Here is a 14,012-nt window from a genome sequence, read left to right as displayed (position 1 = left end):
ATTCTCAAAGTAATGATAAAGAAAAAGAGTCTGTTTCTGTGTAAATAAAAAATAAATAATTTTAGAAAAAATAAATAAATAAAAATAAATAATAATAATAATAATAATAATTAATAATAATCAATATTATCGTTATAATTTTGTTTACAAGTGAGCTTCTTATCAGTCTCGTTGTAAGTGTTAAAAACGTGGTCAGGACAGCATTATATCTCAATGTATGCACGGGTATCCTACTTAACGGTCTCATTGTTCAGGTTTGTGAAATTGTGTTCATGGTCATAATTTAACTTTTGCCAAATGTAAACACGTGAAGGGCAACTCTTTACATTTTTTTCTATCGCTTGTGTTGTGCGAGGCGAGCTGTCTTAGATTGAATTAGGAGCTGTGTCAAGTGGGTTGCTTCTCAATCTCAATAATCCGACAACTTGTCTGCATAAGAAGCTGCTAAATTACGGAGAGCTGGCAATATTATTACAAGCATTATTTATTGAACATGAAAGATAGATGGAACTGTGTCACCGAGAAAGCCTTCCCGTAGTTGTTATGTTCCAGATAACGGTGGCGTTCTTACCTGGCGTTGTAGGAGTTGAGACAGTAGTAGTCGTAGTTACAGTTGTAGTGGAAGTAGTCGTTGTCGGTGTTGTTGGTGTTGGTGGTGCAGCCATGCAGCTGTTGTAATTGTTATGGAAGTCACAACCAAGCATGGTAACGGAGGACCCACAGGTTGCAGCAAGCTCTACCAACAGGGAGACGAACAGGGTCATATGACAGCTGCACACTGTACATCGCTCCGTAGCGAATATTGTATGGCGAAAAATGTGATGGATTAGGCACAAGTGACATGTATGTATGTATGTATGTATGTATGTATGTATGTGAGTGTGAGTATGGTTTTACGCCGCTTTTAGCAATATTCCAGCAATATCACGGCGGGGGACACCAGAAATGGGCTTCACACATTGTACCCATGTCGGGAATCGAACCCGGGTCTTCGGCGTGACGAGCGAACGCTTTAACCACTAGGCTACCCGACCGCCCCTATGTATGTATGTATGTTTGAATGTATGTATGTATGTATGTATGTATGTATGTGAGTGTGAGTATGGTTTTACGCCGCTTTTAGCAATATTCCAGCAATATCACGGCGGGGGACACCAGAAATGGGCTTCACACATTGTACCCATGTCGGGAATCGAACCCGGGTCTTCGGCGTGACGAGCGAACGCTTTAACCACTAGGCTACCCGACCGCCCCTATGTATGTATGTATGTTTGAATGTATGTATGTATGTATGTATGTATGTATGTATGTATGTGAGTGTGAGTATGGTTTTACGCCGCTTTTAGCAATATTCCAGCAATATCACGGCGGGGGACACCAGAAATGGGCTTCACACATTGTACCCATGTCGGGAATCGAACCCGGGTCTTCGGCGTGACGAGCGAACGCTTTAACCACTAGGCTACCCGACCGCCCCTATGTATGTATGTATGTTTGAATGTATGTATGTATGTATGTATGTATGTATGTATGTATGTATGTATGTGAGTGTGAGTATGGTTTTACGCCGCTTTTAGCAATATTCCAGCAATATCACGGCGGGGGACACCAGAAATGGGCTTCACACATTGTACCCATGTCGGGAATCGAACCCGGGTCTTCGGCGTGACGAGCGAACGCTTTAACCACTAGGCTACCCGACCGCCCCTATGTATGTATGTATGTTTGAATGTATGTATGTATGTATGTATGTATGTATGTATGTATGTATGTATGTATGTATGTATGTGAGTGTGAGTATGGTTTTACGCCGCTTTTAGCAATATTCCAGCAATATCACGGCGGGGGACACCAGAAATGGGCTTCACACATTGTACCCATGTCGGGAATCGAACCCGGGTCTTCGACGTGACGAGCGAACGCTTTAACCACTAGGCTACCCGACCTCCCCTATGTATGTATGTTTGAATGTATGTATGTTTGAATGTATGTATGTATGTATGTATGTATGTATGTATGTATGTATGTATGTATGTATGTATGTATGTATGTGAGTGTGAGTATGGTTTTACGCCGCTTTTAGCAATATTCCAGCAATATCACGGCGGGGGACACCAGAAATGGGCTTCACACATTGTACCCATGTCGGGAATCGAACCCGGGTCTTCGACGTGACGAGCGAACGCTTTAACCACTAGGCTACCCGACCTCCCCTATGTATGTATGTTTGAATGTATGTATGTATGTATGTATGTATGTATGTATGTATGTATGTATGTATGTATGTATGTATGTATGTATGTATGTATGTATGTATAAAGGCGCTCGGGTAGCCTAGTGGTTAAAGCGTTCGCTCGTCACGCCGAAGACCCGGGTTCGATTCCCGCCATTGTTACAATGTATGAATCCCATTTCTGGTGTTCCCCGCAGTGATATTGCTGGAATATTGCTAAAAGAAACGTAAAACAAAACTCACTCACTGTAGGAAGAATATTGCACTTTTAACAATAACGATGTGGAGGATATGACTACCGTGCAGAATATACACATGTGATACAGATTGTTCACACTAAGATATGATGAAACGGGTGCATCAATATTTACACTCTTACATATAGATGAATACAACAAATACAACTAAACCTTCTTAAACCGGGCCCTGTCGTTTCAAACAACACAGTTTCGGATAATCGAATCATTGGTATGTAAATAGACCCTTTATTTACACGGTCGCTATGTCTAACAGCAACCGTTATCTGGCACAGCAGTCTAAAGCGCTGTAACTTACTGTAACTCCAGGCCTCAAAGTTACGACTAAAACGGTAGCCAATTCGACCTAAATTTCAGTTTGTCTCCCGTCTAAAATTCCGAGGTAGCCAAATAACTACCTTGAAAAAAATCTTGTGGCGACTAAATTCTATTGCTACACATCTGTAGACACAAAAATATATAACAGCTGATCTTGGAAAACATAATTGTACTCGCAAATAATTCCTCCTAAAGTCGACAATGAACAGAAATACAGAAATATTAATGTAATTAGTACATCATTTTAGTTGACAATGCTCATTGGATAAGCAAGGATATACAAATATAATCTTGTAACATAAATTGCATCATTGTTCGTCACGTTGGAGTCACAAGTAACAAAAATCAAGTACAGTTTCCATTAATATACAATTCCAAGACTAGTGCTATGACTTGTACATATTGAAATAGTTATTTGATGAAAGATGATTTCAAATGTTTTTGGCGACCTACACTATTGGCTTGACTTCTTGATTTTACCACTGGCTTCTGGACAAATATACTTGTAGCCAAACGGCTACTATGTAAAAATTTAAACTTTGAGGCCTGCTAACTGTTTTCAGTTTCATCACAGCTGTGCCAAGAATAATTGTTTGTAGGCTCGAACCCCAGATTCGCCCCGATAATGTTTCTTGGTTTGTCAGCACCTTACACACGCTGGTAGTTACCCTAACATTTGTATCACTTTGGAATGAGCTGACATCCCGCGATGTGAACGAACTACTTTAAGCGGCGTCAAACCAAACACACTCAGTCGTCATTATTTGAATACTACGTTAACCATAATAAACGCTCAATTATCTGTTTTAAATATTAAACTCCTACTAACAAAAGGGTACTGTCTAAGAACTCGGACACACACAAATGGCACAATACAATGTTCAAAGCTGAAGGTGGATGATATATGTTTCTTTCACTTTTTCACATTCAAGTATGATTATTTAGCTCAGATAAAATATTGGTTGAACGAGCTTAAAAATATTGCTCATGTTGAATGATTGGCAAGTCTAGGTATGTTCCCCTGACGCTGTTTGTCACATTGTATTTCACACCTGTGCTTAACAAACATTGTCAAAAGAGAGAGAGCAATGTTCTCCCTTTGATACGTTTGTGATTGAAATTTAAAGAGATGATCAAACACTTCTACATTAAACATGCTACCAGCTAATTTAAATACTTAGTATCGGTTATATACAAATTTTAATTTTGAAATTAATATCTAAAAATTACAACATATAGCTCTGAAGTATATTTGGGACCAGACATCACTTTCAACTACAGAAATAATACATTTGATGGATTTTAAAGTGTTTTTTTTTAATATTAATTATTGATAGGTCATCAGAGACCATACAATAATACAATTATTTTATGGTCTCAGTCGTCATATAATAGCATCTTTATAGTGTCATATGTTAATATCAACATTCTAAACAAAACAATAAATAAATAAGTACAATACATGTCGATATTCAATACCTTCACACAAAGACTTGCAAGGGTATAACGGTTTTCCATCCTCGCTGCATTCAGGGAAGTATAATCCACATAGATAGAACGTCACCAACTCTGAACAGTTGGAGTGTAGGACTGTTTCCGGTAGCATGTGGAACCCATCAACAGCATCGCTGATAGATCCATGTAGCATAATATTGGGAAGAAAGGTCCTGTTGTAGCCCACGTTTCTACAAGTGTCCAAAGTTAAAGCTGTACAAGAGTCTGAAAAAATGATGGAGTTATCATGATACCCCAGCACCAGCTTCATGAAGTTCATGATCTGGAGGAAGGGCAGTGCGTTGGTCATTACGCGACTTGAAATCCTGAGATGAGTCGTTGAGAATGACATGACGATCTTATATATGAAGTTAAATACCTCCGCCTTAGGGCTTGTCTCTCTTTGTAGAAATCCTGTTGCTCTTTTAACAAAGTTTTACTGCCGCATATGACGCTCAAGGACAGGAGTGGTCCTGATAGGGCATCGCGGCATTAATCATACCTCTTTAGTGTCCAATTACTTCGAAATTTTAATGTTTACCCAAGAAACCGAGATCATCAATATTTTCATATAATATTTACAAACACCAAGAGTGTTTATAAACCGGTCAGGTGGTAAATAGTTGTTGTCGTCCTTGTCCTTATTAATATTTTATTAATATTAGTATTGAGTAAACACTCCTGTCTACAACGAGAACGCTTCATCCGGCCCAGGACAATAGGCGCACCGTGTTGTGCATCAAACCTGCAACCTTTGACCCTGTCTCGGGATAATATATGCAGCTCGCGGAAGTCACTGCCTTATATGTGAAAAAATCACGGATCATTGGATATGAGATATTTTGTCCTCAGCTTGGTTGCGATTAAAATTCCGACCAAGATTATACGTTGTACTTGAATTTTTAACAAGTGCGTTTTCCTGAACATATTTTAAACTCATGCTGAAAATTTTGAAGAGGAAAGAATATCTGAGGTGACGTCTCTTTTTCAGTATTTGTTTATTTTCGTGTAAATCTATTGACGTTGAAACACCAACGAAAAAGTGGTATGCAATTGATAAGTTATAACATGTATGTCCACTATATAACAATGGATGTGAAAATGAATACCATATTGTCTTAATTTGTACCTTGCTCAAACAACAGCAGCAGCAACAACAACAAGACCAACAACAACGACAACATTCAGTTGTCTGATGATTGCTATGAAGACAGTTATTTTCGCCTTTGAGCAGCGTAAGGAGGAGAAACACATGTGTCCATGTTAGTGGCGATAAGCCGAACCTACTGTGAGATTTATAGGAGTGTTAAAACTCACTAGGTGGGGTGGAGCTGACGGGTGCTACTGTCGTTGTGGGTGGGGACGGCGGCGACAGACACGGCAGAGAGGTGTTGTAGAAGCTGCAGTTGATGCGGAGGGTGTTTTCCTCAATGCAATTTCGGTTGACGGCTGAAATAATGTATATAAGTGGAACTGATCACACGAGCATGAATATACGCTGGGCCGAGTTTTTGACCGTAAAATTTTAATTTACTCACATCGATTAATAATTTTTCGTACCAAGTGAACGACATTATAAATGATGTTTATCTCTAAAAATGATAATACAAACAAAAGGGACCATAGTATACAAGAACAGCTATTGACTTAATTGTTTAAGTGGGAGTTTGTATTTGTCTTTGTCCTTTTTAAGGATTCCAAACACTGCAGAGTAATATGCAAAATGAGGCATATCCGTCGAATCCAGTCCCTTTTTAACAACATGAATGTCAGACACCATGGAATATCCTGCACAAATGGCAGCGACTGCATAATAACATACTGCATTAACCAATGGCTTTAGGTTATCTTCATATACATAATCATTATACGTGAAATTGGATTCATTAAGGAGGGTCCAGATGGGGGTAAGGTAAACGTAAGATGAGTAAGATTTTAACTGAAAATGGCCATACAAAACAGCTCAGGGTAAATTAAAACTTGACTCTTTATTCTAATTGTGCTAAAATATCACAAGTCGTATGAAGCTAGAACCAATGACATAACAAAACCAGTCAGGTATTTGCAAAACACGCATTGCAGTAATGAAAGGAAAGCAGAACCAGCTGTCCACCTGTTTTCCCTACAGGCAGACTGTAGATCCGCACTGGCATAGAGATGATTTTGCATTTCATATTCAACTTGACAGCTTTTCCGCTAATAGCGTGTTTTGTTTCTCTGTCCAAACCGAAAAAACAAGGACTACCAACTACTGACCAAATTACTGACTTGTGGCCTCCCCCATCAGGACCCTCATTACTGACTACTAACTTGTGACCTTCCCCTTCACGACCCTCATTACTGACTACTGACTTGTGACCTTCCCCTTCACGACCCTCATTAAGGAGAATGAACAGGAGATCATACAACAGGAGATCATACAACAGGAGATCATATAAAAGGCGATATCAACATTAAAAACTGTTTTAGTTCTTACCACTGTTTCTTTTTTAGTGTGATAACATGTCGTTAGATTTTGTAAAGTGTAATAAAATGTCGTACTTAGAGATAATGTGTCGTAAAGTGTTATAAAGTCGCAATATTGTTTTGTAAGGTGTGATAACATATTGTACACTGTGATAACGTGTCGTAATAAGAGATGTGTCGTAAAGTGTGATAATAGGACTTGCTATGAGATACTGTTTGATAGTATGCTGTAAATCGTGATAACCTGTCGTTATATGACATGGCGTGTCGTAAAGTTTGATAACGTCTCGTAAAGTGTTGAGAACGCGTGATAACGTGTCGCAGACTGTGATCACGTTCAATAACGCGTGATGACGTGTAATAACGTGCAATAACGTGCAATAACGTGTGGTGGCGTGTAATAACGTGCAATAACGTGTAAAAACGTATGATGACGTGTAATAACGTATAATAACGTATGATGACGTGTAATAACGTATGATGACGTGTAATAACGTTCAATAACGTGCAATAACGTATGATGACGATGGTATCATGACTACTCACCCTCACACACATCGACGCAAGGGTAGATAAATTGATGGTAAATATTGCATTCAGGGAAGAAAAGTCCACAGAAGTAGAAGAGCGTGAGAGGGGAACATTCTGACTGCAGCGTGCTGTTGACGATCTGGTAGAAGTGAGAGATGGCCTGGTCTTCTGTGGTGCTCCCCCACATGTTGGGCAAGTAGGTGACGTTATAACCGACGCTGCGGCAGAGGTCGAAGGCAAGAGGGGAGCATTGCGCTGGAACATAACGAAGATGTCGTTTACACGATAAATCTAAACGTTGCCATCTGTATTACATACCGTCATTTCCGGGTTAACGAAGTTATGTTATGTAAGAACAGTTTTGCGTTCATGTAAGCGTTCCCAGGAGAAACCGTGTTGAAGACTGGCTTTCCAGATCAACGAGGAGAACTTTTTCCCAAAATCAATTTAAAGAAGCAGTTTGTAGTTTATAGTGTGAAAATTAGTACATTCATTTAACATATTTATATGCTGTTAATCAAGATTTAACTTACTTGGAGGTAAAGGCACAGTTGTAGTAGCACTCTGTAAAGTTGTCGTTTGTGTTGTAACTGAAGAAGCTACAAAGAAAAATCACATTCTTGATAGCTCATGAAAGTAGAGCTGGTCATCAATTATAGAGTGAGGGAGTTAAACGTTAACGTCATGATCGGCATTATTTCAGCATATAACGACGAGAACAAGTAATGCCTGCAGTTAGGAATACTGTACGACAAGGGGAATACGCCCCTTACATTCCGAGAACAAATATACTCACATGGATATGCTGTTGTAGATAGAGTTGATGTTGATGGTGTCACTGATGATGTTGATGATGATGATGATGATGTCGTTGATGTTGATGTTAACTCTGATGGCGATGTTGACTCTGATGTTGATGAAGCTGACGGAAACAATAAAATGCTGACTTACGAAATGACATTTAGGTTAGGAGACCTTCCGTTTATCTTTGAAGATTATACTTTTCATTCCAAACCCACTAGTCACAAAAAAACCCATTGTAATTGTATTGACGATCCCAAGACAAAGTGCACTTGATCGTAGTAACACGGGGAACTGTCGTATCGACAGTAACCATTGTACTCCTGATAACAACAGTTATCATTGTACATCTGAGAGCGACAGTAGCCGTTGTATCACTAAGCCAGTGTACTTCTGAGACCAAAGTAATCATTGTACTCCTGAAAACCCCAGTAACCATTGTACTCCCGAGAACCATAGCAGCCATTGTACACATGAGAAGTCGAGATATATTTTAATTCCGAATTGCTTACCTGTTGTTGATGATAATGACGAACTTGGAATGTGTTCTGCAAAATGTAAAAAACCCAACAATTTTTATAATTATTTGGTATTGTAAACATCTTACTGTGGGAGCAAGATCCTACATTTTGACAAAAAAAACAGAATCGTAACTTTCGCTTTGACATGACAAAACCACAATACAATCCTCCAATGTTTTATATCCCCCACAATAGATTGTGTACAAATATGGCAAACACACAAATTAAATAATGAAAAGTAAATAAATGATTACTAAATTTCAATTAAGGTAAATGTGCTTCAACGTTAAAGTTTCTCACCAACAATATTTATAGTTTTTGAATCTATCCCCAGGGAGCTGTCCTTTCCGGCTCCAGACTCCCTGAGCTGGGTCTCGATGAAGGACCCGTGCCTGTCCGTTACCCCCGGGCTTGGGGTGGGCACCGGTAAGTCCAGTAGCCCCGATGTGAAAAACAGAGTGAACGCCAGCTGACTGGTTGTCTCACTGCAAAGTACATGTAAATTTAAATAGAGAGTGAGTGAGTGAATTTGATTGTACGCCGCTTTTAGCAATATTCCAGCAATATCACGGCGGGGGACACCAGAAATGGGCTTCACACATTGTACCCATTTCGGGAATCGAACCCGGGTCTTCGGCGGGACGAGCGAACGTTTTAACCACTAGGCTCCCCGACCGCCCCGTAAATTTAAATAGAGATTACAAGGGTTTCTGTCAATCAAACTGTCTCTTATTCATTCTATGATAGGTATATATGATGTACACATTGGGATACACTATTTGGAAATGGCATTTTGAAAACCAAACACATTGAAAAGGAGCGTCACACGTCAGTTTGAAAGTTGTGGCGATCTACAATGGACTTTATGGAAGTTACACGTAACAACCGATCTTACGTACACTTCATATGTTCAGTATTAGGGGAGGTGAAATTGGGTTTAACGTCGCGTCCAAGATTATTGCACTTATATAGCGACGTGCATGCACGTGTATGTGTGTGTGTGGCTGGTTGTACTAGTCCGGACTGATGCCGATTTATAGTGCTAGCTCACTGAGATACCATACCGCAGTTTAACATGAATACCCCACTCAGACACAGTATACTGACTCCGAGCCGACCAGTCCTTGTTTTAGCCCCTTAATGCCGAGCGCCAGACAGGGTAACAACAAGTACAATCTTTTAACGTCTTTTTGTATGACGCGGCCCGGGATCGAACCCTGGACCTTCCGCTCTCCGGGCGGACGCTCTACCACAAGACCACGGAGGCGGTCATGTTCAATATTAAGCCTACCTATAACTCCGGACATCGGAGCCAGAGTAGGATTCTTCTAAAGGTGTGTCTTCCACTATGATATCCATCTGAAATAAAACGTAGTTGGCCATGATTCATTTGTGTGTATCACATTGAGATTGGAGTCGACGAAGAATTGAAGAACATTGTGTTCTTTGACCATATGCAAGTCACAACGTTAGATTGTTACTGAACTTTTATTATGAACACTGGTGGATAGTATTTTATCTGTTTGTGCATATAGAAATCAGTACAATATATCCACATAGTATACCCTTTCAAAAGTTGCGCTGGATACAATAACGCTTCATGACAATAAGATGAAATGACGCAGGTTGTCGGCATATACCACTGTCGTTAAACCAAAGGGCACAGGTATGGTGCTTACAGGCCAAAAAACATTCGAATCTAAGGCCAGTGAATCCTGGCACAGGTAAGGGGCGCAACTCTTCATAGCAAGTTGCGACACCTTTGACCACATGGCCACCGTTGACAACCGCCATCCCTAATCTGCCCATAATTTAAGATTGTATCTACGTTAACTCCACAATAACAACATCGGCACAATATGTAGAACCGTTCGTTGGTGTGGGAATACTGCTTCAATACCACTGACGGTGTAACAATAACTGGTACGACAATAACATGGATCCCCAAGTCAATACCACTGACGGTGTAACAATAACTGGTACGACAATAACATGGATACCCAAGTCAATACCACTGACGGTGTAACAATAACTGGTACGACAATAACATGGATACCAAACTTAATACCACTGACCGTGTAACAATAACTGGTACGACAATAACATGGATACCCAAGTCAATACCACTGACGGTGTAACAATAACTGGTACGACAATAACATGGATACCAAACTTAATACCACTGACCGTGTAACAATAACTGGTACGACAATAACATGGATACCCAAGTCAATACCATTGACGGTGTAACAATAACTGGTACGACAATAACATGGATACCCAAGTGAATACCTATTGATGGGTTAACAATAACTATGAAAATGTGACACTGTACACGTCACATAAATGCTCACCTCGCTTGAAAAAATTGTTTTTAACTCTTCTTCTGTACCCTTCCATTCGTGTTGTAATGTTAAACTGCCATCGTATGATATATGAACTGGAAGCATAATCAGCGTTAAATAATCAGAAATAGACTCTACAGAATAATATCTAGTTCCTAAGAGAAAAAAATGGATGTCTTGGAATTGCTGACTTGCAATATATTGTCACAAACAAAAATTCCCTTCCCAACCCCAAGAATACTTTATGCTCGATCCCTTTGTCAATACACTTAAGTTAAGAATGTATGCATAAATTAATATGTTTACCATGAAGTGAGGTATATTTACTACGTAGCGAAGATTACATTCCAAAACCCCAAAGGAAATGAATCAAACATTCATGCATAATACTGCGGGAATAACACGTACTACGTTATACTAAACTCTGTGGTGTATGGTATTATATCTGAATATGTTAAACACAGACATGTTTCAATAACCTGAGGTGACTTCATCTGTTCTGAATAAACACTTGAGGCGAAATTTTATTGCGATATTTCACCGCGCATATTCAAGGTCGATTTTACGTTTATAGATACTTTCTAGTACAAGTATGCTGCATTAATATATGAACCAGCTGTTCATAGTGAAGACTATATGCCCTTTACCAGTGAACAAATCGCTAATGTATTATTACCGCCCAACGCGCAGTAATGGTGTACAATGCTGAGACAAAACATTGTCTGGCTGAGATGAAGGTCAGTCTTCAAAGGTCAAATAAACCGTACCATCAGCCGTCGTGATTCACCTTTGAAATATCGTTAGCACATTGTCTATCTGACGCTCCATACAGGAAACACGTTAAGTGAGGTGTTTCACACATACGCGCGTTACACCCCCTCTAACCGACACACATGGTGTTACTATCATTAATTGACGACCCATTGCAAGCTCTTTAACCTCTCAGCGACATGATCGTGCTGGATGGACATGAATTTACAAACAGACAATGGGCGCGAGCGTCAGGGAATGGAAGGCGGTCATCGACGTACACGTTAATCATACTTCAGGGTGGTGTGTGTGTGTTGGGGGGGGGGGGGGGGGGGGTGGGGGGGGGTGGGGGGTGGTGGGGGGGGGGGGGGGGGGTATACTCCGATTGTGTAGGTGGTGTAGGTGGAGCTGCGTCATCTGTGTCATCATTTAAGCGACCGCCATTAACGCTAACCGGCTTTTATGTCAACTCTGGGAGATGTGACAGTCTTAATGACTATGCGACCCTGACACATTTAATTTAGAAACTAAGTCGGAGGTTTCAAACAATAACATTTTTGGACGTTGTATATTCAAAATGTAAGTGGTTATTTGCGGCATGGCTCTTTTTTTAATGATCTTAAAAAGTAAGATACGACGTCATTCTGGCATGCTGTGACGTCATGATAATTATATGGATAATATAATAATGCTTACATGACCAATGAAAATCCTGTTTGTTAGATTGTAGAGATAAGGCTATGATAAACTGTTCTGATAAATATTAGTGAGCAATATATATCATGAAGAAAAAGAAGAATATTTTGTGTCACGTGTTGTTCATCAAATATCAAAAGAGGTAGACAAGTGGTGTACAACACCTGGTTGTGCAGGCCTTTGAGACACAAATTGCATAAAAAATACAGTCAATAAAATATATTGCCAAGTGTTACATTAAAATATATACAAGTCACTTAATTTGTTATAAGAAATAAAAATAATTATTATTAAAAAATAAAAAATATAATAAATAAATAAAATGAAATAAAGTAAAAAATAAAATAAAATAAATAAATACAAAAAAAAGTTAAAAAAAAGGAATAAATATACAGATAAATAAACATTTGTAAAAGATAACGTGTTATGTATTGTTACAAGGGAGTAAGAGTTGAACGTGTATTTGGTTCTTAGCGATAATTTGCAGTGTTTCCTGAAAACATGATTACCATAACATGGCTCGATAATTATAGTACTGATACTATTTATGATAGTACTATTTACACAATACTTATAGTACATATCATGTACACGCAACAACGTTCAGTTCCATAGACCGTCATCCCCATGTTGTTAAGATAGTTGTGTATTTGAAAAGAAATCAGATCTGTGTACATTGGAAATAGAAAAATGACTAAAATTTAAAGTGAGATTAAAAGTAAAAGCAAAATGTTCTACATAAACGTGCATGTTGTTATTACCCTACCTGGTGTTGTTGATGACGATGATGTGGACGGAGATGATGTTGTCAATGTTGATGAAGACGATGAATCTGGAAAAAAAGAATAAACAAAAACTTCAAACATAGTACGTTATGTTTAAACGTCACTCACCAACTAAATACAGAGTGAAACAAAGCCCAGTAAATCATCGGAACAACGTTTTTCAACGCTGTGATACGTGGCGAACCAAGGAGACGAAGCTTCCAAGTCATAGATCCAGTACAAATTTCAGCAAAGATAATATATATTACTAAAAAGAAGTTAAAGAACGTCTGTTTTTTTCCAAATGAATATAGTAACTAGTACTCCGCCATGGTCAACTGCGTTACCTTCTTTTGAGTAATACATGTTGATCTGAATACTGAATCGCCAATGTCGCAGGAGAAATGGATGCATTTTGCAAGACCACAATCCATGTTTTCCGTATTGCCTTAAGTGGTTGAATGCTGTTTTACACCGCAGTACTCAAACTATAACACGACGTCCTGTAATAATCATGACAAAGGACATGGGGAAGATATATATGTATGGCAAAATTATCAGAACCGAGCATCCCATTTTGTCACCTGAATTAATAATGAATTCGTGAATTTCACCTGCATTTCGTGAACACAACACCAGTGCTCATGTCTCTACACTGACTGCCTCTACAAGCAAGTCTTTAAGATATTGTCCCTAGCGTATCAGTCCATAACTGGTTCTGCACCAAAAATACCTGTCAAATCTCCTGCAGATGTATACTCCCACAACATCTCCCCGTTCCAACAACCAGAGGAGGGCAGTTGTCCCCTCTCATAAACTCAAAACTTTGTGATGTC

The 14,012-nt window shown here is 39.2% G+C and overlaps 1 protein-coding gene across 4 annotated transcripts in view; it reads right to left on the bottom strand.

Annotated features, from left to right (window-relative positions):
- The window catches only part of LOC124131705, a 109,870-nt gene that overhangs the window by 27,961 nt on the left and 67,897 nt on the right, over positions 1-14,012 (bottom strand). For all 4 annotated transcript variants that reach the window (XM_046495162.2, XM_046495159.2, XM_046495161.2 and 1 more), the window contains exons 3-13: positions 13,179-13,244; positions 10,976-11,061; positions 9,913-9,980; positions 8,922-9,106; positions 8,613-8,648; positions 8,096-8,221; positions 7,833-7,898; positions 7,315-7,554; positions 5,620-5,751; positions 4,288-4,527; positions 572-736 (exon numbers count right to left, since the gene is read on the bottom strand). In XM_046495162.2, the coding sequence (XP_046351118.2) occupies positions 572-736; positions 4,288-4,527; positions 5,620-5,751; positions 7,315-7,554; positions 7,833-7,898; positions 8,096-8,221; positions 8,613-8,648; positions 8,922-9,106; positions 9,913-9,980; positions 10,976-11,061; positions 13,179-13,244 (1,410 nt within the window). The remainder of the gene's footprint in view (positions 1-571; positions 737-4,287; positions 4,528-5,619; positions 5,752-7,314; positions 7,555-7,832; positions 7,899-8,095; positions 8,222-8,612; positions 8,649-8,921; positions 9,107-9,912; positions 9,981-10,975; positions 11,062-13,178; positions 13,245-14,012) is intronic.

Source organism: Haliotis rufescens, unplaced genomic scaffold (genome assembly GCF_023055435.1).
Source record: "Haliotis rufescens isolate VD_foot unplaced genomic scaffold, xgHalRufe1.0.p SCAF_1, whole genome shotgun sequence".
Classification (NCBI taxonomy): Eukaryota; Metazoa; Mollusca; class Gastropoda; order Lepetellida; family Haliotidae; genus Haliotis; species Haliotis rufescens.
This window is presented reverse-complemented; position numbering and strand designations above follow the sequence as displayed.